General features: G+C 38.7%; 1 protein-coding gene across 3 annotated transcripts in view; it reads right to left on the bottom strand.

The window, feature by feature from the left end:
* Positions 1 to 208: 208 nt before the first annotated feature.
* ACTR3B (actin related protein 3B) overlaps positions 209 to 26183 on the bottom strand; it is a 46111-nt gene continuing 20136 nt past the window's right edge. For 2 of the 3 annotated variants that reach the window (XM_052692608.1, XM_052692606.1), the window contains exons 2-12: positions 19884 to 19939; positions 17173 to 17297; positions 16040 to 16150; positions 14321 to 14416; positions 14063 to 14170; positions 12568 to 12711; positions 11847 to 12020; positions 10173 to 10265; positions 2213 to 2338; positions 1701 to 1784; positions 209 to 1162 (exon numbers count right to left, since the gene is read on the bottom strand). In XM_052692608.1, coding sequence (XP_052548568.1) covers positions 1067 to 1162; positions 1701 to 1784; positions 2213 to 2338; positions 10173 to 10265; positions 11847 to 12020; positions 12568 to 12711; positions 14063 to 14170; positions 14321 to 14416; positions 16040 to 16150; positions 17173 to 17244 — 1104 coding nt within the window. In that variant the 5' untranslated portion in view covers positions 17245 to 17297; positions 19884 to 19939 and the 3' untranslated portion in view covers positions 209 to 1066. Of the gene's footprint in view, positions 1163 to 1700; positions 1785 to 2212; positions 2339 to 10172; positions 10266 to 11846; positions 12021 to 12567; positions 12712 to 14062; positions 14171 to 14320; positions 14417 to 16039; positions 16151 to 17172; positions 17298 to 19883; positions 19940 to 26183 lie in introns of those variants that run through there. The other variant, XM_052692607.1, reaches the window with a different exon arrangement.

Genomic DNA, 26183 nt, shown 5'->3' with positions numbered 1-26183 from the left:
GAGATTACTGAGTGAAACTTCACTGACCCTGAACAACTAGACCTAACTTTAGGGTGACCCTCGTACAGAGCAAGAGTCTGAACCAGAGATTCCCAGAGATCCTTTTCAATTTGAGTTTTACTATGATGCTACATACGGTGATCTACGAATGGAAAGGTAACCTTGGGAGATAACAGAAAGGAGTATGCAAATCAAAACTACCACAGACTTTCATAAAGATGTTAACAGCTTTTATTTCACTGGTGCAAGGCCCGTGTGTCACCCACCACTCAGCAACATCAAAACAAAACATCTTCTATAAAACAGTTTCAGAAAATTCAAAACAAAGTAACAGTGGCTATAATAAACTTCATACAGTACTGTAAATCACTTAATTTGTGTCATTTAAACAAGAATAAATTGCTAGCATACATGGCTTTTATTTTTTTCCCCAAAAACAAAACATACCAGCACAACTCCAATACATGCCTCACACCTGGAAATGCGTAACATCACTCCATGACATTGATAGCTGTTCGTGCTTAGAATTCGTCATCAATTCACCCCACTGATATCATAAAATACAAAATGATATGAAAAAAACTTACATTTACAAAGTACAGTCCCAATCCTGCAATCTAATCTGTTTGGGCAGGTACCTGCCACCATTTCAACCCCCTGAAGGCAATGTGGTATTTAGTGCTCCATTGCTAAAGATTTGATTGCAGAATTAGGGCGAAAGTGGAAAGGTTTAAATCTTTCCACAAGCAGTAAAACCCTGCTTCATTCTTCTAGATTCAGTTTCAGTAGTATTTGCACAACCTCCTAAACAGAGAATTACCTACTGCCAATTACCTCACATTTAGGAAGAAAGAAGGATAGACTTTAAAGCAGTCTGCAGAGAAATGGCTTTCACTGAAATGACTTGGGGCTGTAAGCTGTGCTGTAGCACACGGCGGTGATCCAAATGCTTCCAAGAGATAGCCACATCTTCTTTCAGTATTTACAGTACCTGCTGCCTTCCTCTGCCTGACATGAGCTTCTTCACGAGTAAGAAATCACAGACCTTGTTTCCATTTGATAAGCATTATGACATGACTCCAAACACAGGATTATGACGACAAATGCTAGGGCCATATTCTTCATAGTCTTTTTTTGTGTGACATACTTGGAAGAACTCCGGCTATGAAAACATAAAACAAATCCTCTCAAAACCATATAAATACATAAAGCCGAAAAGCAGACAAATAAAATAATGCTTTCTTTTTAAATAAAACTAAAATTTTTTAAGAGGAGAAAACAATCAGTGAAAGCCTGTATGGACAATAGATTAAAAAAAACAAAAACAACATAAGAAATCTCACTTTGAAAACAAGAATTGTTCCTGCTTTCCTCCATTTGATTCTCTCTCACGTCAAAGAACGTTTGTTTAGATCCTATACTCCTGAAATCCTGACTAATCCCAAGTGCTAACTTCAAGAATAAAGGCTCTATGCTACAGCTATCATATAAGTTTCATTTATGTCACATCATGATATCTTCACTCAAGTAAAGCTTCCACTTGCTCTGTACAAATTTTGCTGAGACTAACGTTGTGATAGGATTGCAGAATGTGACAAAGTTCAGGATGTCACAACAAGTTTGAAAGCAGTACTCAGAACAAACATAGCCAGCAGACAATGTGAAAAGAAAGATTCAGAATAGTTTTCATGAACACTTACTGTTGAAGCCAGCATGGAACCACCGAACCAAACCGCATAACGCTGCATATGATGTGTTATCACTTGAACTTCAACTGGCTTGGGCTAAGAAAAACAGTTCATCATTAGTTTACATTTCCTTCTAAACTCAAAATGTCTAGAAGTCTTCACCCCTCCATTCATATCACTGTCTCATAATTACTCAGAGCATTGTATTTCCTAGGAGATCGAACCATATAATAATTCCTGACCAGTAGGCTGAAGGACACAGCAAAATTCTTTCTGTCTACTGCTGAGATCACTTCTCTCCCAGTAAGAGATATCAGAAAAGTCCATACACATTGCTCACAGTAACTTCAAAGTTCCTGTAAAGATACATCATATGCTGCCAAGCTACCAAGAGATCTGATAATACACACATTCACACACTCTATTCATTCTACAGCACTGTGTTTTCACTCGTGAGGTGAAAGCTCTGACCTTCATTTTTTCTACTATTCTCATAATCAACCCTACTTGAAATTCTTACTTACTTTTATCCGACCACCACTGAGCTCCTCACTAAGCCTCAATCTCGCATCCACGACTCTTTTCAAATCCCTTTGCAGTCGCCGTCCAAAGTCCCTGAACATTGTGGATCCTCCCGAGAGCACCACATTCTGTGGAGAAAGTAAAAATACACTCTCTAAATCCATCTTCAAAGCAAGTTTCCCAAATTGTGTTAGGACAAGCTACACAAGGCACCTTAATGGAGCTCAGTTTCCACAGCACATCCACAGCTCCTTATGTTCACCCTTTTTCCTTAAATAGTAGCTTTGTGTAGAATATACTACCACAAAAGAGAAGGATTACATCAAAATAATGAGCAAGTATCTATACATGCACTGGAGCAGAAAGATGACACTGTCCAAAAGTCTCAGAGATGTTGATGACTTACTTAATTATCAGTGCTAAAACTTCTTGGCTCTAGCCAGGTCATGTTGCTGTTAGTACCATTCCACAGGCTGGAAAGTTATCTAGAACTCACTTTTAAAAAGAGATAGACTCCTAAACACAGTCACCAGCAAATCCAATGATTCAAAGATGTATCAAAAAAGGACAATAGTCCTGAGAAAAGTACAGCACCTTCCACTTTTCTCTACCTGCTTGTCCAGTGCTAGTTCTCCAACAGAACTAAAAGCCTTGTTCCCTGGATTTGTGCTTTGATTCTAAACACAGGTTCTAAAACATCACATCCTTAACGCTCCTGATAATATCTCAGGGCTCCAGAACAATGCAGAAGTCATTTCAACGGGGCAGGGGACCTGGGATTGATTTCAAAACAGGGACACTGGAAAATAACAACAATAACAACAAGAATGGACTTCATAATCAAAAAGAAATGAACTCTATGTGTGCCCCGCAGTGCCTGCATGTGGCACTGCAAACCAAAACACCAATTAGTGCTTACTAAAACCACGTGTATACTTGAGTCACATTGGCAAAGAACTTTACTGAGATCAAGAGTTTTACACTGGGCAAATGGTTATCCGTTCATAATAGCTTTTGACACTGCAGATTGTGCACATAAAGAAAGAATCCCTGAACCACTGCTCACAGCCACAAAACCTGCATACAGATCTGAAGTGCAAAAGTATTCATGCTTTCAGGCTGCAGAAGTAACTTTTTGGGGTTTAAGCACCACAGTACAAGCTGCAAACAAAATTTTCCTTGCTAACAGAGAAGAAAGCTGTTTGCTTATTTATGAAAAATAATGAGATAAGTAACCATATACCTAAAGTAGGATCCAGAAACCACAGCTGGTCCTAAAATTAACTTGCCCCCTTCATATACAAGAGCTCCCTCTGCTTTCAAGAACATATCTTACCCTGACTCAAAGTGGTTACACAATCTGTAAGAGGAAACTGCTAACGGGGAAGAAAAAAGGGAAAAAAAGACAACGACTAACTTGAGTGATGAAATAGCAATTAAAAAATTGTCATCGGGAAATATTACCCGGAGATAACGAAGTTGGCAAAGAGAGCGAAAGCAATAATTCCATTCAAAACAAATTAAACTTTAAGTATACATCACAAAGTGGACAGTGATATCACTAAGAGATTTCAGAATACTCTTGAGAATATTTATAAGGAATACATCTTAGACCACCTTATGCAACTGCAGTTAGTGGTAACACTAGGAGAACCTCTTATCATTCCAGGGATACAAGCGAGAATGTCACACCTCCCTGAGATTCTGATTGTTTGAGTAATTCTACATGCTAAAATAACATCAGAAAGAATAGAAACATTAGGGTATACTCTTTGAAAAGATGCATCATCTCATCACACCTGGAAAAGTCAGGTTAAACAGCATGTGGGATACAAGTATCACCAACTGCCATCATAACATGATTCTACACAGTTACAGTTCCCCTGCTCCCTGTAGCTCTTGGCAGCACTGTGCCAAATCTGTGCTAAATCTTTTGTAAAGGACTGCTGACAACATATGGGCTTCAACAAGTCACCATCACTCAGCAGGTTGATCTTCTGTAAGGAAGGCAGAAGACAGGCCTCACAACAGAAGCAGAATCCACACACATTCCTCACCCTCTGAACACTCTTCAGAAACACAGCAGTGAAGGTGGCAAAAAACTGTTGGGATTAAAACGAACAAACAGCCAATATCTTCTCTAAAATCACTGAGTGTTACATGGTAACTCCAGTAACAACTGGAATGAGAAACATTAACAGCAAGAAAGGCTACACATGTCTGTGGAGAAAGCTTACTGGTGGTGGTTGGGATGCCAGCCTGCCTGGGATTTCTCTGGCCTCTCAGAAAAAGAGATCAAGAGAGTTAGGATTGAAGTATCTGTTGCCAGCTGCTTCCTTTAAATGAGACTTCTTCTGACCTATGTGCTTAAACACACTTCAGCTGGTTTAACAGTTCTAGGCAGAGCACAGGTTTCACAGCTGACACTGATCACACCTCCTGAAGGAAAGCAGCTCCAGCTCCAGTTTTTGCTTTTATAGCTACCTGGCTGAAAATTACGTTGGCTTGAAAGAATATATTTTCTTACAAGAGAGGGTTGAAGATCTTCCATGCTCTTGAATAAGATAACCACAGGTAGTAAATAACAAAGCAACCCAGTTCTGGGAGGAATCTGGGGGTCAGTGCCATGCGCCTTAGAGGGCTGGCAGGAAACTTCTTACTTCCCATCCATTCCCTTCACTTCCATTATGAGCTCTAGGATATTGAATTTCATTCCATGCCACCTCTGATCCTATATCTGTGTAGTACAATGCTACAAAGATACAAAACAAAACCAACCCAGTTACAATGACAGAAATCTTTATCTAAGTAAAGCTTATCTAAAAGCTGCACACTTTTGCTAATTTAGTTAAAACACTTACCAAGACTGTATGGAAAGTGTAAGAAATATTCATCTCAAACAACAAATATTACCCCCACAAATAAGAAATGTATTGCAAAAAACTATTTCTGGAATAAAATTTTATTTTAGTCATGAAGAAACAATTTGTGTTTCTTTAAATTTATGATACTTGGTGTCTATTTTACTATTTGAGTATGGTCCTCGTTGTTTCACCGAAACACTTCTGCACTCAGGCAAAAAAGAAACCATAAGTCAGCCACTGTTAAACTAGCTAGCACACTAATGTTACAAACCTAATTAGCAGTGGATAAGAAGGAAGGAGGTTTCCTCTCAGCACTCCTGTGCTACACTAACAATGTTAATCACTTGGGGCTTCAATTTTAAGTCGCAAGAATGCCTTTGCTTTCCCCATGACTTACATCAGTGCCAACAGGATGCAGAACTAACGGCCTGGCAAGCTCTCCAGCCTTAACTCACCTGCAAAGCCTGCCTACTCTGCACTTAGCAATTAATAGCAAGCTTTGCCATTTTGCTGAAGCACGCTTAAGCAAAAGTCAGTTGAATCCTTGCTAGCTTCTGCTCGAGGACACCTACAATTTCAGTGAAAGAGGTAAGGCAAGAGTTGATAGGGCAAATGAGCCAGAACCCACTGGATGGTGTTTCTGCCTGCAGCTCACAGCTGCACAGCAGTCTAACAGCGCCATCTACACACCACACGGTGTATGTGAGGCTGCTTTCACACTATTTAAAAGTATTTTAAGTTAGAAGTGACATTAGGGAGACATTTGCTATAGCTTTAGTCTTTTGCATTTCAAACCTCCCCGGGATTCAGTGATGGTTCATTGAAAGCTGGGTACCCAACAGTTTGACTTTCTAAGAGAACAAAGTACAATAAGCCTACTGCAAACAGCAACTGCAGCAGTACTTTCAAATTCTCTACTGCTCACATTAGCTGCACATCCAGCTAAAAGTCATCTTCTCAATGGAAAAGAAGCAGTATCCTTAAAATTCACTGAAAGCCAAAATAATCCATCTACAACAGACGTCCACATTCACCAATACACCACAGTCCCCAACTCGTGATATGACCAGCTGGAAAAACTAGCTTAAAACAAAATTAAAGAGGACAAGGATGTGAGAACTCAATCCACCCTGAATATTTAAACTTGGTTGATTAGAATCTTTCAGAAAGATTTCTGAAACCAGCTGAATGCTCTGTCAGACATCACTTTTACCTTAAACCACATATTTGTGCCAAAAACACTGCAGAAAATGGAAATGAGTTGAAAGAAATCAATCATAGAGATATGCAAGTGTAAGCTTGTTGGTCATATCCCACTGGCAGAAGGCACAGGTTTCAGAACTGTTGATACTGTTCTCATCAACTGTTACTGTCAGAACTCTGGAAGTATCTGGGGAGAAACTCAGGATGAGGAAAAAGGAAGATGAAACAGCAAGAAATAAGAATGACAATTTCTGAACCCGATACAAAAACATAAAGAACATTATAACTTACTAGAATATCAAGCAGTTTTCAGGACTTTGAAAAGTCCTTCATTCACTTCTAAAAGTTATTACAACTGTATCCACTAACCAACTGATATGTCTGGCTATTCTTTTTTTGACACTGAGGTAAAGTGTCATAAGATACACCCTAACTGACACAAAGTTGGGACAAGTTTCAAGGTCATACAGAGTGTTTCCAACTTAGAGAGGTTTTTAAATAACAGTACTGAAACACCATGCAACATTATCATTCCTTGCAAATATACCACAGAGCAGATCTTTCATGATTTCAAGCTAGATGTGCATTAATAACAGTGTTTAGTAATATGCTCAGAGTAACCTAAAAGCAGTGGGAAAGATCACCTTCTACTTCCACATCATGCTACTGCTCACTGCATTCCTGTGATATGTCATGTATTCACATAACTGTGATGAAAATAAGGAAAGAGGAACAATATTTTAGGGAAAACTGGAGCTAAAGAATGCAACAGAGAATACCTCTGTAAACAAAGACATGGAGGTATTGGATGGAGAGCTGGACATTAGCCAGCAACGAACCCAAGAACCCAACTGTATCCTGGGCTGTGTCAAAAGAAGTGCAGCCAGCAGAACAAGGGAGGAGACTCTCCCCCTCTGTTCTGCTCCTTTGAGAAGGCTCTGGGGAGACATCACTGCAGTGCCTAAAGGGGGCTACAGGAAAGCTGGGGAGGGATTTTATCAAGGAGTGCAGCCAAAAGCTGGTAGCTTTAAATTAGAAGTTGGTAAGACTTATATTAGATAATAGAAATAAATTATTTAGTACTAGAGTGGTGAAGCACTGGCACAGGCTGCTCAGAGCAGCTGCAGATGCCCCATCCTTCGTGGTGCTTGAGGCCAAGTTGGATGGGTTCCTGGGCAACTGGGTTTGGTGTGAGGTGTCCCAACAAAGGGTTGGAATTAGGTGATCTTTCAGGTCTCTTTCAACTCAAACTGTTCCATGTTTCTGTTATAACTCTCTGAAAAAACAGAGCTGGATAAACAGACTATACCTTTCTGCCCAAAGAACACCAAAGGTAATGTGATGCACTTTAACAGCCTCACCAAGCCCTAAGGAAGCAGGATCACATTACCTGCTGCATGCAGAATGTTTCATTTTCCAGTGGAATTCAGCATACAGGAATAAGCAACAAAACCAGGATACCAGACTACTTCAGTCCTACGGTAAGCTCAAAAAATTACTCCTCCATCACCTAAGCACTCAGTTTAATTTAATTCTACTTTCTCTTGTTTCTGGTTTATTTAAAAAATAAATAGTTTCTCCTATAGCTTATCCTATTTCTTCAAATTCCATTGCAAGTCTCTGGTTTCAAACTCAACAGCTTAGTGCTCCTTCCTTATTTTATCAGAAAGAATCTCACTCCAAGCAATCTGGAACTCTCAACCCCATTAGATACAGTCAGGGAAGACAGAGAATATAAATCAATGTTTCCAAGTGATCACATCAAGGTGTAATCATTATCAGAATTAAAAACAGAGTACATTGTTGCTAAACTTTATATAATTAAAAAGAATTTATGAGTTTATCTTGTGCAATTTGTAGAAGAATGCTCGCATGTGGAATTGAACAGCTACAACTGGCTGAACAGCAACAGACTTGTGAAAGTCCTGATGCTCCAAACCTCAACATAAGGCAACACAACTGGCCTCATAAGAGAACTGCTGATAAGATCAGGAAACAGGAATACCAGGAATAAAACTACAAAAATAAACACTATAGAACATCAGAAGATGGGTTACAGAACAATTCTTCAAAGGCTACAAAACACATATAACCTGCAACAGGGTATCTTAGGATATATTCTGGAGGAACATTGGTGAAACATTGGGCTCTATGAAAAGAGAAGTGGGCAGCAGGGACACGAAGGTGATTGTCCCCCTCTACTCTGCTCTTGTGAGGTCCCATCTGCAGTACTGTGTCCAAGTCTGGAGCCCCCAGTACAAGAAAGACAGGGAGCTGTTGGAGAGGGTCCAGAGGAAAGGCATGAAGATGATCAGGGGACTGGAGCACCTCCCCTATGAGGACAGGCTGAGGGAGCTGGGCTTGTTCAGCATGGAGAAAAGAAGGCTGCGGGGTGACCTCATGGCAGCCTTTCAGTACCTAAAGGGAGCCTACAAACAGGAGGGGAATCAACTCTTCAAAAGGGCTGACAACAGCAGGACTAGGGGAAATGGTTTTAAGTTGAAGGAGGGAAGATTTAGGTTGGATGTCAGGGGGAAATTCTTTACAGAGAGAGTGGTGAGGTGCTGGAACAGCTGCCCAGAGAGGCTGTGGATGCCCCGTCCCTGGAGGTGTTCAAGGCCAGGTTGGATGGGGCCCTGGGCAGCCTGGTGTGGTATTGAATGTGGAGTTTGGCAGCCCTGCATGTGGCAGGGGGTTGGAGATTCATGATCCTTGAGGTCCCTTCCAACCCTGGCCATTCTGTGATTCTGTGAAACACCTAACATCTACCCAATGCAAGCCTAGCACTCTAGCACAGTAGCAAGAACAGAAGATATTTGCCTCTATGAAAACTTCAGTCTTGCAGAAAGAAAAAGGACAAAGGAAAGCCAGACATTAGAAGTTGCCAAAACCTTTTTCAGCAATCCTAAGCTTGAAGCCATTGTAGCCATCTACTACAAAAGTCACTCTGTATAGAAATTTGTTAAGTAGTAGAACCTCCCCTTTTAACCTGCACTGCAGATTTGCTCTAGGTTACTATGTTTCATTCTATATTACAGAATATGTTATCTAAATAACTAAAATATGCTACAAAATGTTAATAGACACAAACTGTTCTAGGATATATTTAGTTACAACATAATTGTTCCTGAGAAAATGCCAACTCTTGTAGAGGAGATTCTCAAGATTCTAACAGAACAAAACCATAGCCTTTGACATGAACAAGTCTATTTCTTCATGTTACTTCTTATGCTGTTAATCAAAAATGAAAAAATAAAAAAATAGGGCACTGCTGCTGCTACACAAACAGAAACAACTAGGAAGCATAGAATGTGCTGCCAATGCAGAAAGAGAGCTTGCCATAGGCTATGCCTGTCAATACCTTCTTTTTCAGTTCTTAATGAACCACTGACTGAAAAAACTCTCTGGACTATATGCTCTAAACAAGTTTAAACAGCCTTAATTATTGTCTTCTAAAGGATTCATTTTTCATGTACTTAAACATGAGGTTCAACACCTGGCTAAAACTGCAGTAAACACACTGAGACTACAGGAAAAAAAAAAATCCACATGGGGAAGAGACCATGAGGCAACCCTTAAAAATGGGCAAAATCCAAAAAATCCCACCATAAGAATTTATATTACAAATATCAAATATAAATAGTTTCTTGGGAACAATACTTACCTGCATGCCAAGCCACTGCTAATCACCATCTTTTGCTTAAAATTAAAAGATCAAGTATTCCTCACTCAGAAAAACTGAACCTTGTTTTATCTTAAACTTCATTTCTATTCAAAAGTTCACATTCCTCACAGTAGGGGAAATCATAGCTACGTGTACCATACACAAATGCATCATAATGTTACAGTTACCTTCCAAATGAATTCAGTTAATCTTAGAACACAAAGGCCATACCTTATATAACGGACGCCGGACATCGATGGGACAGTTCTGTATAACTTCATCAACTACATCCGAAATGGATTCCATAAAATCAGGATTAGCAAACTAGAATGAAACAGAACAGACATGGTGTGTTTCCTTCCAAAAAAGGAAAAGGCAGAAGTGAGACTTTAGAGACAATTTGTAACAGTAGTTTTAAAAGAAAAAAAGAAGAAAAAAAAAAAGGGAAATAAAAGTCAGTATCACTCCTGCTGACCAAGTATTTTACCCTATAACAAGCCCACTTTTGTACAAGGGAAATAAGAAACGCTCTTTTCTACAGGCAAACTCAGCTTCTCCTCCTTGGTCATAAGTCCACTGTTCAAAATTTATGCACTAGAAGCCCACTACTGCACGTGACATGATTTTAGAGTACATTCTGTCAGACAGAGATAAACTGAAAACACATTAAGATCGTAAGATGGTTTTACCAAAGACAGCTTTACCTAGCTAACTCAAAACCTGTTAAAGTTAGGAGTTAATGAAGTCCAGAGAGAAATTCTTCTTGGAAGTGGTACCTATCATCTACTGTGTTTCTCTTGTCTAGAAAGGTAGTGTTTTCAATGCAGAGCCAAGACATTAATTCTTCATTAAGTAATAAAAAAAAGGAAGACTGTACTTTATCCTATTCCTCACAGCCTTTATAGGGCCTAGGGAAAAGGAAAAAATTAAAACCATGTCTGACATGGGATTCAATGCTCCTCTGTAAGATCATGTGAGTATACAGTGGGGAGGAGAAGCTACTTAGCCTGGAGGTTTAATGGTGATGTAAGATTAGACACCTAGAAATTGATAACAAACAGATTAAGGTTGGAATTTAGACTAAAGGCAAAGGAATGAAATTTTCAAACAATCTTCCAATAGGAAGAGGGTAGACAGAATGAAACTTTAGTGTCAATATAGACCTTGATTAAGTTTTCATACTTTATTACAGACTCAGTTGCCTGAAATAAGCTGAATGGAGCATAAAATAACAGAGAGGACATACTCTGCTATGCAGAATCAAATTTTAATGTTTCAATCTTCTCCCAGGATATTACAACATCCTGAAGTTCACTCAAATTGAACTACCAAAAAAAAAAAAAAAAAAATCAGACAGACCAGGCACTGTAAATGTCTCCCAAAACTGTTACTTGTTACCAACACAGATTTCAACAGACTTCCCTCAGGGAAAAAAAGTAGCATCCATAAAATGGCATCAATAGAAAGCAACAACAAAAGTCAAGATTTCAAACAGTACCTATTGAGTAATTTCATGCAGAGCATAGCCCAAACACATTGGTAACATAACTAAAAACACGATTATTAAAGCGTGCTGATTTATACCAGTGCTTACAGAAAGAGAACAAGTACTATATAAAATCTGAAGGTTCTAACTTGTTCTTCTGAACTTTAGCTTGCCTTTAAAGAAAGAAAATGAGACGTTATAAACATAGCAAGAGATATAAGAAAAAAATTACCCAGTGCACTCATGTTGCTCTGTGCTTGAGCTACCCGAGACTGTACAAGGCTTGCAGTTAGGAGACCTACTGAGAGCTTACTTCCACTTGATGGCGCACTCGCATCAAGAACAACAGTAATTCCCTCCCCCTCTACTTATACAGTAAAGCTTCTGTAACTTTAATACTGTTAGCATTTAACTCTTACCTCAGGATGAAAGAAAATCTCAGGTCCAAGGAACCTCTCATAACCAACGTCTATAACAAATTTGGTTTTGTTGATTGCATTGATGCCAGTATACTGTTTGATCCATTTTCGTGGATCCCCATCATACTTAGCAAATTCTTTCACTATGTCAGGGCAAATATAACAATATTTCTCCTGTTAAGAAATATCAAGCATAAAAAAATGCCAAAATAATTATTTTATTATTGACTTAAAGTATGTTCCAATGAGAAAAATAAAATCATGTATGAATTCTTACAGATTTGGGTACAAATATCTCTTGGACAGCCCAATAACTACTGAAGCCTCAACCATTCAAGACAATGCACATGCTTAACTCTTCAATAAAATTCCACACTGACTCATGTAGATTACAGAAAAGTTCAATAGCGAGCTCTCTTTGCAAGATCAGATCCACGAAAATCAACCTACAGACATTACATATTCATCAAATCAAAAAACAAATCTTAAACAAATCTTGAGCCCTACATGCTAATTCAATCTGCAAAGCATATTCCACTCTACCAAGGAGTCTGGTGTGACGATTTTCTTCCTCTTTCTCCTTACACTGCACTTGATTGGAAATGCCAGCAGAAGCTCGTGTAATTACTTGCATTTTTAAGTGAACACAAGCAACTTGCTAAAGCAAAAAAAGAACATTTGCTCAAAGTATTTAGGTATTAGGAGACAAAGAAGGGTGTACCTTTATGGCTTTTGCTGTCTCCAGAGATTGTTCAGGAGGAATTCCCACTTCCCTCTCCCTCAGGAGTTGTTGAATAAAGTAAGTAATATCCCTACCTGCAATAGGAATATGTTTGATGCAACTTCCAATTACGTAGCCTTCTGCCTATGTGGGAGGAGGAGGGAAAACAAGAAGATGATCTTTAGGCAGTCATACTGTGCAAAACATCAAGAATCAACAGCAAAGTTATCTTTCTTTTATACAACAGCTTGCTTTCGTTTTTAATTGAAGGTAAAATATTGAAACGGTGAAGTGTTAAGATGTGCAAGCAGCCCCCTGCAAAGTGGATATTATTTTTAAAAGAGCTTGATTACAACTTACAAACAGATACTGCTGATCTAATTGAAAAACATAAGCAGCAGACAAAAAAAAAAATCTTGTACATTAGAAGACAGACAAAGTCTGATCAGATGTAACCTTTCATTTTTTAGGCATAATCTGGAAAACAAATACAATATGAAAAGACTGCCCACGTCCTGTTTCAAAATGAAAAATGAACAGGAAAAAGTATAAAATTATTAAAAAGCTCAAGTAAAAAACAAACAACAAAACAATCAAATGAAGACATATCTAACAATAAGTGCAATGAAAAATAGAAATCTTTGTAGCATTTTTTTCCAGGATGCATTGATTGAAAGCAGTCGTATTGCTGAACCAACATTATTTCTTTTCTTGCTTTTTACATGCTTCAGAGCTTCATACAGTAAATGTATGTAAAAAATATGGTTCTTTTTCTACCATTAGAAGACAATACTGATACAGCCAGATTAATACCAAAATGCAAGAAATTATAGGGAGTCAGATGTTCATTCCTAAAATAACTGATCATTCAAGCATACTATATGCTTCAGAAGTACACTGTCATCAATAAAATATATGTTAGTATGCATGAATAACTGTATATTTTTAACATCCTTCAAGAAGTAAGCCATTTGAAATCAGCCATGTATATGAACATCCCTTTGTACCAGCCTGCAGTTGCTTCCACAGAGTTCACTAACTACTAAAACAGAGACAACAGCTACGTAGCATAAATAAAATACAAGATATTAAAAAAGTTTGTATGTATGACAAGAAGTAATGTAAGCATGCAGGAGATTTAACAGTGATATACATTAATATTGAACAGAGCTGAAGCATCACAATAATGCAAGACAAGGATTTACACTGAAGCAGTCTTTAAAAGATGCCCTAGTGGTTCCTCACCACAGCTTTGCAATAGTCTGGACAGCTAAAATTAATCTCATAAATAAAGTCACATAAGTAAATACATATTTTGCAAAGCTGCTGTAAGGGAGGAAATCCCAAACAACCAAGTAACTATAAAATTTTTTACTATAAAATTTTTTACTTTGTTTGCACTGCTTACTTTGACAGTTTTTATTTTAATATATAGAGAACAGAATCTGTACTTGTCTAAACAACCAGTATTTTAGAAATGCACCCTCCTACATACCACAGGAATTACATGGGTCACTCCATCACCACTATCAATGACAATTCCAGTCAAAGTACGTTCTCCGACCTGCCGTGATGTCCAAGAGGCAGCTAAGGCCAACACTGCCTGTATGAGAAACAGTTTGTATTTAGGCAGAATATGCTGACTTACAATCTTAGAAAGCAATCATTTCAAGCATTTTAGACATAGGCATATGGAAGATAATATACACTGCAGCTGCACTGTACTTTAGAAGTATATAATCACTGTGATCACCTGAACAGCAATGTAAAGTCCTGGTATGTTAAATGACTCAAACATGATTTCTGCAAGATACTCTCTGTTTTCAGGTGTGTTCAGGGGAGGTTCTGTCTGGAAAAAACAAAAACAAAAACAATTCCTCAGAGTCCTAACAGTTAATGCAGTGATTTGCTCAATAGAGTAATAATCAAACTTCTGGAGTTCTTAATGAGTTCCTAAATCTCACACAAGCTCCAATTCTAAAAATAAAGAATTCACACAATCTGGGGAGAGTGGCAAGAAGGTTATCTTCTGCAACATGTTCGATTTGAATTAAATTCTCAAAGCAAAGGAACAATTATGTTACAACAAAAGATGTTTTCTATCATACTGTATCATTGCCACTACAAGGAAAGACATCATTTCAACACCCAAGCGTTCAGAAAGAATGAGAGTAATGTGTTAGAGTGGCCCAGCTGATTTCAGAAGGACTAGTCATAGGAAAAAACCACAATGCTCAATGCTTAAACACGAAGGTGAAAAGCTTAGTAAGATATACTAGGAGCAGACAACCTCTGAAAATTCTTCATGTCCCACACAGTCCTACCTGGAAAAGGACTGAATTTTAGTGAAAACAACCAGAAATATTTTGAAGGATTCCAAGTAAGCAAAGGCCTCTTCTTACACATGAGTGTATAGCACCATCAATCACATTCATACCATTGCTTTTACACACACTCTTACTCAATTTGTGCAGATCACTTAGCATTTAGAAATGAACAAGTTTCAAGCTACTGGCACCATCCATTCAGTTAGACTCAAAATGGCACTGGGTTTTGAAGACATATAGAAGTCTGCCAGTGCAGTGCTGACTTTTTAGGCTTTTGGTGCACATAACAGAATGCAGAACTATTAGAGAACATGGCAGGAGTCAGCATTCAGAAGTCTTCTGTGCTCAGTGCACTGTGATATTTGTCTGGTACTACAAAATGCTGGGGATGTGGAACGGGTATAGGTGGCCTGCAATCAGTTCCAGTCAGGTCTTGAAAGATAACAGTGAGTGAGTGGTGTTTTTGTGTAACATCTCCAACATAAGATGCCTAAGGAAGTTGTGGAGTCCTCCTCCCTGGAGTTGTGTGGACATGGCACTAAGGAACATGGCAAGTCAGGCTGATTACTTAGAGATCCCAAAGATCTTTTCCAACTTAGACAATTGTGTGATTTTAAGTCACGTTCAGAGTAGAACTAACCAAAAGCCCCTTGCATGAAAAATCTGGAGATAAACCAGACATAAGGACACATGAATAAAGGATATAAAAATAGTCTATTGCAAACTGCTTGCTAAGAACTAGTTACCTAATTTGATCTTCAAGAAAATTTTTCATACGTTTGTCCTTTACCACTAACATATGGTGCTCTACTAAGCAAGAATATCCCCTACTGCAAAATCAGCCAAGAATTTCACACAGAATTCAGTTTAAACAAAGCAATTGAAGCTTCGCAAAAACAAAATCCAACCCGTCAGCAGCCTGCATCACAAAATGAACAGAATTTGGTTGCAATGCAGTTTCACAGATTTATTTTTCTCCACTTGATGAAGAAATACGGAGAGAAAAATCCTCTAACAGAGCTTGGAATTTGTATGTTGGAAGCTTGAACTTAGAATATTATGTACTTTTGCTCTTACATAAATACTCTCCAAATAACGTGCAGTTTTCATCTCAGAAAGTGTTTTTCTCAGTCTCAATAACTCACCATTAAAAAATAGTGATCCTCAGGTTCAGCTCGTAGGTATTTAAAAATGACCTGCTCCATGAATCTCTCCATGAGGTCCCAGTCTTCAACAATACCATGTCTTATAGGCCACTGAAACAAGAAATGTCAACCTTTGATATTATAAGAGAATAAACACACCCAAAAATAGAAACAGTGAAAGCACCCAAATCCTTACATCTTCTGCAAGAATTGAAACCTCTCATCTCATTGTCACACCATCAAATCCTCTATTCTCACTTTAATTTAGAATTACTATTTCCAGTTATCTCATAATTCCATGTATTTCCAATTGCAATTCTGGGTTGCAGGACTGCAAGCCAGAGAGCATTCTTTGTTCTTAAATCTTGCTATTATTTTCTTGCAGCTCCATATTTCAATCTCTTTTTGTATCAGTTTAATCATTTATAAAGTTGAGAATCATACTTCTCTTCAATATGTCTTCCAATCTGTAAGAAGTAAAGAACATACAGGCAATACATTTTTCAGCATAAATTATCACAGGGATATGTTTACATTTTGTTCAGTGTTAGGAACACAGATGACATTTAAGTAATACAGTAGGATGTATAAAATATGATTTTTTCCACATAATTCAGATGCTGTTAACATCTTGTAAGTACAATAAGTCCCTTACTAGGGTATGGAAAATATGATTCACACAGAAGCCACGCTGAAGTCAGCTCTTCACAAAACAATTGTGACAATCCATGAAACAGAAGTATCCAATATGTTCACCAATTCATGAGCCACATTAGAAAGATATATTGTTAACAAGAATTTAAACATTCAGCATTATGTGACTACTTTAATAGCTAATAATGTTGAATACTGACCGACTGCACTGATTCAGTGGATATTTACAGGTCATCAAACACCAACACAGGGCAGCACTAGTAAAACAGGCACTTAAGCAAGGTTTAAAAAAAAAAATAAAAAATAAAAAAAATCAACAAACCACAAGCATGTAGTTGTAGAAAATATATATTTTTGTTGCTTTTTAACAATGCAAATGTTAAAAAGTAGCTATCAAAAAGACACAGAACGATACACAATAGCAATAAAAATATGAAAATTTGAGAAGCTTTAAGAAAAAGCATTCACTATTTTCTTACCTTTGTAGCATAGGTAGGTTTATCTATGGCTTCATCTCCTATGAAAAAGTCCAGATCATCAACACCTTTCATCACCCTCCTCTGAGCCTGGTCACCTACTTTGGCTGATTCGCGGATCGCAATACCTTCAGATAGAATCCAAACAAATTGAAGTCAAATTAAAATAGCTAAATACACAGGAATTCATTTATTTGGAGCCTTTCCTAGAAATAAAAACTGAAATGTAGAAATCATAGTTGCCAGAAAGCAGAAATTATACCTACTGACAAGGCAAGAGAGCAGAATTCATTTCTGGTGCTCTCTCAGGAAGGATTTCAGTCACCAATCTCCCATTAAAGTAATAGATAGCTCAGAGCCCATCTTTAAAATGCATTCTGATATGTGCTACAGCAGTCATTTAACTTGCATGAGCAGTGTTCCACCAAGAGGTACTCCATCAGTAAGCAATGTGATTTTCTGAGTTTCAACTCAAAATTAAGGAAAAGGGCACAAGAAAAACTACGTACTTCTGAAGTAAGTATTGGAGTGATTATCCTGGTTGGTGAGAAAGAGGAAGCACGGAGGGGCTAAATCAATTTGCAGTGGTACAGAGACATCTTTGAAGAGTCATGATTCCCATTATCAGGCTGTTATTCTCACTAAACTTACTAGGTGATGGCTGCCATAGGCAAGGAGACAGCAGAAGAAAAAAAAAAACAAATCTGGGGCAAGTTATAAATAAAAAGGGTCTGAAATGATGTAAAATACTGCTTATCTATCTGCAGGATGTTTGTTTTTTAAATACATCATCATCAGGCTCTCAATAGCATGCAGTAGAAAATGTACAGCAGAGAGGCATCATTCACAAAAGCACTGAGCAGCATCAAGACCACAAATCACAGACAAGCAAACAGCTCTTTTGGAAACACATTCCAGTCTCCACACGTTATCTCAGTTCTATAAAGCAAGGTTTATAAAAAATTCATAGGAAACACTTGCTATCCCACTTCTTTAACATAAGATGTTAAGATTTTTACAAGCGCTATTGGCTTGAATTATTGCTTACAATGGTTATAGACTGTAACCAGCACTGCACCTGGTCAAGAACATGTTCCCCTCCACCTCTTTGGCCCCAATGACCATGATTACTACCTTATCTTTATACCTCCTATTACAAGTAGTCACGGCAGAATGGATGCTTTAATAAGGAGTGAATTGATGACGTTCCCAAAAAGTAAAGGCAGCATTTATTGCAATTGGAGATAATCATGAGATAATAAAAGCCATTATGGAGTTAAACAGGTAGTCAGTGCTACAATCTGCACACATACATAGTATTTGAGACAAACTACTAAGGTTACAATTAAAAATACTGGAAAACATATAACATTTTAAATTAAACAATTTTAAAGTGGAAAAACAAGAAGAGGAAATCTGCTCACCAAAACCATGTTAAATGGGTACAAACATTTTACTGGGTAAATATATACCTTGGATGAACATTACCTAACAGGAACAGTCTTTCTGACCATTAAAGTGCCTGCAGCCCTAGACAGATGTAAGCAAGGTAGAGACCACCTGCACTTCAGTACTTAATTCGGTGGGAAGCCTCACTCAGATTATACAGGCAGTAATAACCATGGTGTCAGATAGACTGGAGGTTTTGCATTTGGGCCGGAAGAACCCCAGGCACCCGTACAGGCTGGGAGGAGTGGTCCTTGAGAGCAGCTCGGCAGAGAAGGACCTGGGGGTCCTGATGGACGAGAGACTTAACATGAGCCAGCAGTGCACTCTGGCAGCTCGAAAGGCAAATGGGATCCTGGGCTCTGTCAGGAGAGAGGTGGTCAGCAGGGAGAGGAAGGTGATTGTCCCTCTCTACTCGGCTCTTGTGAGGCCCCATCTGGAGTACTGTGTCCAGGTGTGGAGCCCTCAGTACAAGAAAGACATAGAGATCTTGGAAAGGGTCCAGAGGAGGGCGACTAAGATGATCAGGGGGCTGGAGCACCTCCTCTATGAGGACAGACTGAGGGAGTTGGGCTTGTTCAGCCTGGAGAAGAGAAGGCTGCGGGGTGACCTCATTGCAGCCTATCAATACCTGAAGGGAACCTACACCCAGGAGGGGAGTAAACTCTTCAAAAGGGCTGACAATAGCAGGACTAGGGGAAATGGATCCAAGCTGAAGGAGGGAAGATTTAGGTTGGATGTTAGGGGGAAGTTCTTTACAAGGAGAGTGGTTAGGCCCTGGAACGGGCTGCCCAGGGAGGTTGTGGATGCCCTGTCCTTGGCCGTGTTCAAGGCCAGGTTGGACGGGGTCCTGGGCAACCTGATCTGAATGTGTACGTTTGGTGGCCCTGCTAGGCAGGGGGGTTGGAACTACATGATCCTTGAGGTCCCTTCCAACCCGGGTGATTCTGTGATTCTGAGTTGCATTCTGTCTACTCAGGAGTCCTAGCAAAAAAATAATGACTGTAAAAAGGAAATAGAATTGAAGTCCTCTTCATTCGTCATGGCAACCAGGAGGTGATCTAATAGGCACCAGGCCCAGCTAACTGCAAACAAGTTCTGCTGAAATACACTCCAGCCAATGATGCCAACACAAATAATGCTGCTTCCCAGATGGATGAGAGACTGTGAAGGCCAAGCTGGGAGCTAGAAAGCAAGTCATTTGCTTGTCATAGTGCTTAGTAACAGTGGTGAACCCTAAAAATTGGAGGGACAAAAAATTTACTCACATGATGGAATAATGAACTGAGGTTCTGTATTCCCTGCATAGCCAAGTTTGGTATACCTGCAGAAAGAAGGATCACAAGGTCATTATGTGCACATACACATTAAGGAAAAAAAATCCACTCCACTTCTCACACTGAAGGCCAAATAAGCAATACCACATCTATATTTTCTATGTTATGCTTTCAAGTGTAAACCTGCTGAGAAGAAAACTCAGAAGTGGTAAATATTTTAGATGCTATTTATTTTTCAGGCACTTTCAGCTTTTCAGAGTGGAATTTCAGAATGCTGAAACCTGTACACTCAGCTCTTATTTCCACTTACTCACCAGCTATGGCAAAAGCTGGGGTAGGCCACATTCCACTGATAAAAGGAAGATGCAGATCTTACCTTTCCAAGAGCTACCATACCCCAAGATGCCATGAGATGCTGTAAATTTGGTTAATATTGTCCAACAGGAAAAAAAAAAAAACATCAAATGGTACAAAGCATTGACTGTTTGGTCTTGATATACAATATTGAGACATGTATATATATTTGTCAACTAGAATACCAAGACAGAAAAGAAACAAGTATCTTGGGCAGGAAAAAAAAAAGGGAATGTCCACACAAAACCTAATACCTGTGCATGATGTTTCCTGGCTCCAAGCTAGCTCAGGTTTTTAGCAACTATAAATCATTAACATCCCAGACTACAAAGAATCTCTTAAAATACACAAATACATTCAGACGGAGTTTAAAAATCAGTTATAATTGAATGACTTTAAACTGAACTTTTTCTCTGATATTGTCATACTACAGTACCGGATTGTGAGGGAAATCAGCATTAATCACATTCAGTTTTTCCATGAAAACCCAAAGGCAGAACATTGTTAAACAAGACCAATCACAAAATTACAGCTTATTCAGGATCTCTGTCTACAGTTTGCTGTCAGCATTTGCAAATGATACCCCTAAAACAGAAGGTGGTTTCTTCATTAACAGCTTAAACAGAAAATGCCTCTTTATGGAGTATTTGGTATAAAAATACTCATTGAGAGTCAGTCTGCCTGAATAAAGAAATTAAAACTGAATTAGCAATGACCTTGGAATTTAAATATTGTATTTTCAACATCTCTTCAAAGCTATAGCTTCAATAAACTTCAAGGAATCTTTTTAAAAGATTTTTCCCCAAGGCTAAAAAGACAAGGGCTGTGTTTGGAGGGCAAGGGTTTGTTGTATTTTTAATCATCATTAGACTGAAAGCATATGCCTGTATAATTCAGAATGTTTGTACATACTTTCTATGGCTCTGAAAAATATAATCAGGGTATTAAATTAGACTGATTTGTAAAGAAGGCCATTACTAGCAAGAATTCTTTTTATGATAATTACTGCTTGGTTTCTCCACGTTTTAGAATGAAGCCCATCTTGGGAATACAGTTAAAATGTAACAAACAACAAAGCAGGCATTACTCTGGGACTTGGGATGCATTACAGGATACTCACTTTTCATTTGTCTCTCTGAAATGGGTTTTGCTTGCATGCACATAATGGCAGCCAAGGAAACCCTTTTTGGACTCAGAAGTCCTAGGTCTAAGGCTGGGAAACAGCAAGACAGGCAGAAGCCTCAGGAAAGCAATACTCATTGCTCAGTCCTCTGAGATCCACTGATAAAAAATTAGTCATTGTACACACATAAGCATAGAAATACATACACATACTTGTAATACAATTTCTATGTGCGTATAATGAAAAGTAAAAGGTTCCTGAAATACAGCCAGAACTTTCTTCCTAAGCTAAGCTGTGGCCCTGAGTTCAGTTTGCCATCTCTTCTCCCTCCAAACACTTGCCAAACTCAAATTCAATCATGGTATTGAACAGAAAACAGCCTTGAAGAGTCAATTTGGGATATCAGAGCATCATGGCATTACCTTACCACTCAACCAGGAATCAGATGCCAGGGCTAGGATAACTTACAAAGGTACCAAAAGCTGATAGCTCAGCATCTTACTGATTTGTTTTGTCATTTGCTGAAGCTGATCACTTGGTATCTTACTGATTGATTTTATCATTACCTGAACTTCTCTGCTTCTGAACGACAGGATGAGCCTATTTTTTAGTATGAGTGAAAATAGTTCTGTGGAAGATAACATCTGGAAAGGTTTCTCCTGTACGCCATTCATCCATGCAGGATAAAGACTAGAACATTGTCAAAAACTCATCTTTCGGTTCAACATTGAAAGAAATGAAAAGATGTATGTTAATGAACAACAACAATGAAAAAACAGAATCCCTTTTTAGGACCAAACAAGATACAGACAGTTTCCTGTGGCATATCTCAGATGTTTTGACAAAACCAAATGAAAGGGAAACTCAAACCACTGAGAAAGACAAAAGAAACGAAGCAGGTGTCTTCCCTTCCTTGCCCAGCAGCCCACTCACCCAGAGCACAGCACACGTGGCCACAGCCTTCTCTTCTGCCCAGCAGGACCTGGGCACACTCCATCTTCCAGGGCAGTACCCAAGAGTGCATTGGAGTGGTTGGGCGACCCACTTTCAGGACCTGCTACAGACATTGTTTGCTTTTATACAAAGCACTTGAATATTCATCAGCCTTGAAGGTCTGGATGTAAATAGTTAGGGAGGTTACCTGGTCTCCAGCTCTTTTTCCAATGAATATTTAAGGGTCTGAAACATGTTTTTTCTTTCTCCTGGGCTACAGCCTAGCAGACTAATGGTAATGCAACATCTCATGATCTGTAAATTACAGAGAAGGCTTTAGGGAACGTGTAGATAATCAGTATTCCAATGTCATTAAAAGTAGCAGATTTATTGCTAGAGAGATAGGAACATACCGGAAACTCTACAAAATGTAGCATATTGAAGACTGCATGAAAGATTAGTAGAAATGTGATCCAGTAGATGAAGGCTTATGAAAGTAGATGAAGTATTATGAAAGGGAATTTGAAGGAACTACTCATAAAAAAATAAATAAAACAGCTAAAAGTTGTGTTGTTGAAGCAAGCATATTTAGGTATTTTTACTATTGTTCTCTACTATATACTACTTTTCCCAGGTGACCCGTTAGTACACCACTCAGCTTGGTCAGTTTTTGCATGAAGAACAGTAAGTCCTGCTTTTCTGAGGCCCTACCATGAAAAAACAAAATGAAATCCAAAGAAAAATGCAGTGTGCATGAAGACAATTGCACAGATGTACAAATGGACCAAACTTGAAAGCAGATATGGAACCCTCGGTCACTTTTAGGGGAATATATTCTGGAAATTTCTTACTAAAGCATAAGAACACAGTTGAAGCATACAAGGCTACTCAGGCAGTTGCCTTATCCATTTCAAAGCAGAAGTCAATGTTTCACTCTGCAAGCAAGCAGAAAAGCAAAGCCCAGGTGAGAACATGAAAGACAGGGAGGAACCTTTCCTCAGGAAGTGTAGGGATAGGACAAGGTGTAATGATTTTAACCTAAATGGGATGGATTTAGATTAGATATTAGGAAAAATTCTTCATGATGAGGCTAGATCATGGCATAGCTGCCCAGAGAGCTGCAGGTGCCCCAACCCTGGGGGTGCTCAAGGCTGGATAGGCCTAAGGGCTCCTGGCCTGGCAAAAGGTGTCCTTGCCTGTGGCTGGGGGCTGGAACTGGATGAGCTTCAAGGTCCTTCTAACCCGAACCATTACGTAATTCTACAATTCTAAGTTTGAGCAATTTTAAATTTCCTTTGTTTCTTTTAAAATTGAGACCAAGAAGCAGTGTATTAGATCCACAAATGAGCTCTGAAGAGATAGAACTACTGAGAATACCAGAAGGCCTTAAGAAAGACCTGTAAACAAACAAAAAATAGTCACCTCTGTAATGAGAAAGCTTCCTCTGATGGATGATGCTAAAACGTAGCAGTTTTTACTGTTACAACACCTGTGATGACATACTGCCATAAACAGACTGCGTATCATTATTACTAATAGGCCTGAGAAACTCCTAACGTAAGGTCCTCATAAAGATGCGAAAATGCACTTTTGGAATGAAGGAGGATGTGAGAAGGGAATGGGAACGAAGAAAGAAAGAATGCAGTAGAAAATAATAATAATAATAATAATAATAATAATAATAATAATAAAATATTATGTCTGCACTACGTACAGAGAAGCACCACCAACCACTATACTAATAAACTGCAAATTAGAGCCATAGCTTTGGGAGAGACTAGTAGGACCAGGACTGAAGCCTGTGATTATAAACAACAGCTAATTAACCCATGCTCCTTACACTCAGAACAGCAATTAGAAACTTAGCTGTGCACGACTGGTGTAAAGAACAGAGATAATACTACTTGCATGGAACAACTCGTTTCACATCAGAAATACAATAGCAAGAAGAAATGCAAGTCAGCCAAGTTAAATGGCAAAACCAACGACAACAACCCCTTAAGTTTCAAGACAAGTTGAGCTCACTTCTCCCAAAAATCAAGTATTTACTTCTAAGCTGATCAGTAACACTTGGCCAAAGTAAGCTTTCCTTACTAAAATAAAAAACACTTGAATAAAATACACCCAAAATAGAAGCATTCCTCAATGCCTGAAGATGAAGAGCAGTATTTTAAGCCACCTCCACTTTGCACACCCACCTACTGGAGTGCTGATGTCCCACAGCTAAATGCCAATTAATAAAAACAGCCATGAAGTTTAAAGCCACTTGGAACAACACCAGAGAGGCCTGGTAGTCCGAAGGCCCTAAAAATAGCATGCCCTTCTCCACAAAAGGACTGACAGCAACACGAAAGCTGAGCACTAGAAAAAACCTCACTCAAAGAAAATGAAGACGTAGTGCATCAAAACTGAAGCAGGATGGTTCACTTGCAAATGCTAATGGAAAAAGAGCAGTCACATCAAATAAACTGCTACTGCTTTCTGCAAAAATGTCATGAACTGTTCACTCTCGATTCATAAAGACAAAGTCAGCTACCTAACAGAGGAAAAAAAATGTTAATGTGTCCTGCTACGAGGATATGTTTCTTGCCAAAGCTCTGTACCTATTTTCACACACCCATTGCTGCTTTTCTGCCAAAATCCAGCACTGCTCAGGACTGAGGCCTACCAATGCAAATGACAACTTTAATCCAGCCTTCATATGCACAAAAAAGAGTATTTTCATAAACTTAAATCTACTTAGCTGAACACAAATCTGTGCTGAGACAAAGCTCCTCATTCAGTACCAGAGATATAAAATACATTTTTCTTCTTATGTATGAAATATTTCACTGTGTATCTGCACACACCTTTCCATTTCCGTTATGCTGTTCCAAGTTTTTCATCTGAAAGCCTTTTCATGAATCATTTGAATGAATTGTTCCAAGTGTGTAACCCAAAGTAGATTCATTCCAACAATAAGAAGGTTTTCAACCCACACAGAAGAAAATTCCAGAGACTGTATCAGTGAGTCAAGCTACTTCTGGCTGCTTGGATCAGAATCTTATGTCTTCTTGTTCTGCAAGATTACTTACTTCAGATAAAGTCCCGTCAGCAGAGACACCACATCATCTCATACATACTAAGATAGTTTGGAGGCATGGAAATGACAAGTCCGCTTGTGGGCAGCCTGAACTCTTTCTGAAACAAGCTATCGTACCTGCATACACACAAATTCCAATAGTTTTTGCAATGTAACCACTGAACAGATTTCAGAAATTGTACTGCAATTATCATTTCTCTGAAAGCATACAGCAGGTTATTTTTTGTCCTTATTTATTTTGTACAACTGTTGGCCAGTAACATCCACTGCTTATGCAACAATGGAATCACTTCACAAACTTAAAGCAAAGGAGTGCTCCTGCAAGAGACAGACAGACATATTTTGTGCCTTTTCTGGATTTTGCAGTTGATGCTGCAGCTTTTGTAAAGGACCCACCTAGCGTCGCCCTTTCCCCAAGAAAAGCTCTTCAATTCTGTGAATTAACATTCCTGTAACACCAAAGTTCCTTGCAGAACAGGTACTTAAAATCTCTTCATTGGAATATTCCAATGGAGTATCTAATGGACAGGCACAATTACATACAAGATGGAACCCATTCTCTATTCTACTCCCAGAACTTTCAGCTGTGGACTCCACTGAGAAGACTGAACTGATTTTAGGTATTATAAGCAGAAACAGCACAAGAGACTTGGAAAAGTTTTGTCACAGCTTAATAAACTTTAAAACATGAAATGCTTTTTCTGAAGAAACTGAACCCATCAACACAATGGGTTGCTCTGGTTACCTATCACTTCTTTTTTAAATTATCTTTTCTTTTGGTCTTAATACGATGGCTCAG

This window comes from Tympanuchus pallidicinctus, unplaced genomic scaffold, assembly GCF_026119805.1.
Source record: "Tympanuchus pallidicinctus isolate F22 unplaced genomic scaffold, pur_lepc_1.0 scaffold3, whole genome shotgun sequence".
NCBI lineage: Eukaryota > Metazoa > Chordata > Aves > Galliformes > Phasianidae > Tympanuchus > Tympanuchus pallidicinctus.
This window is presented reverse-complemented; position numbering and strand designations above follow the sequence as displayed.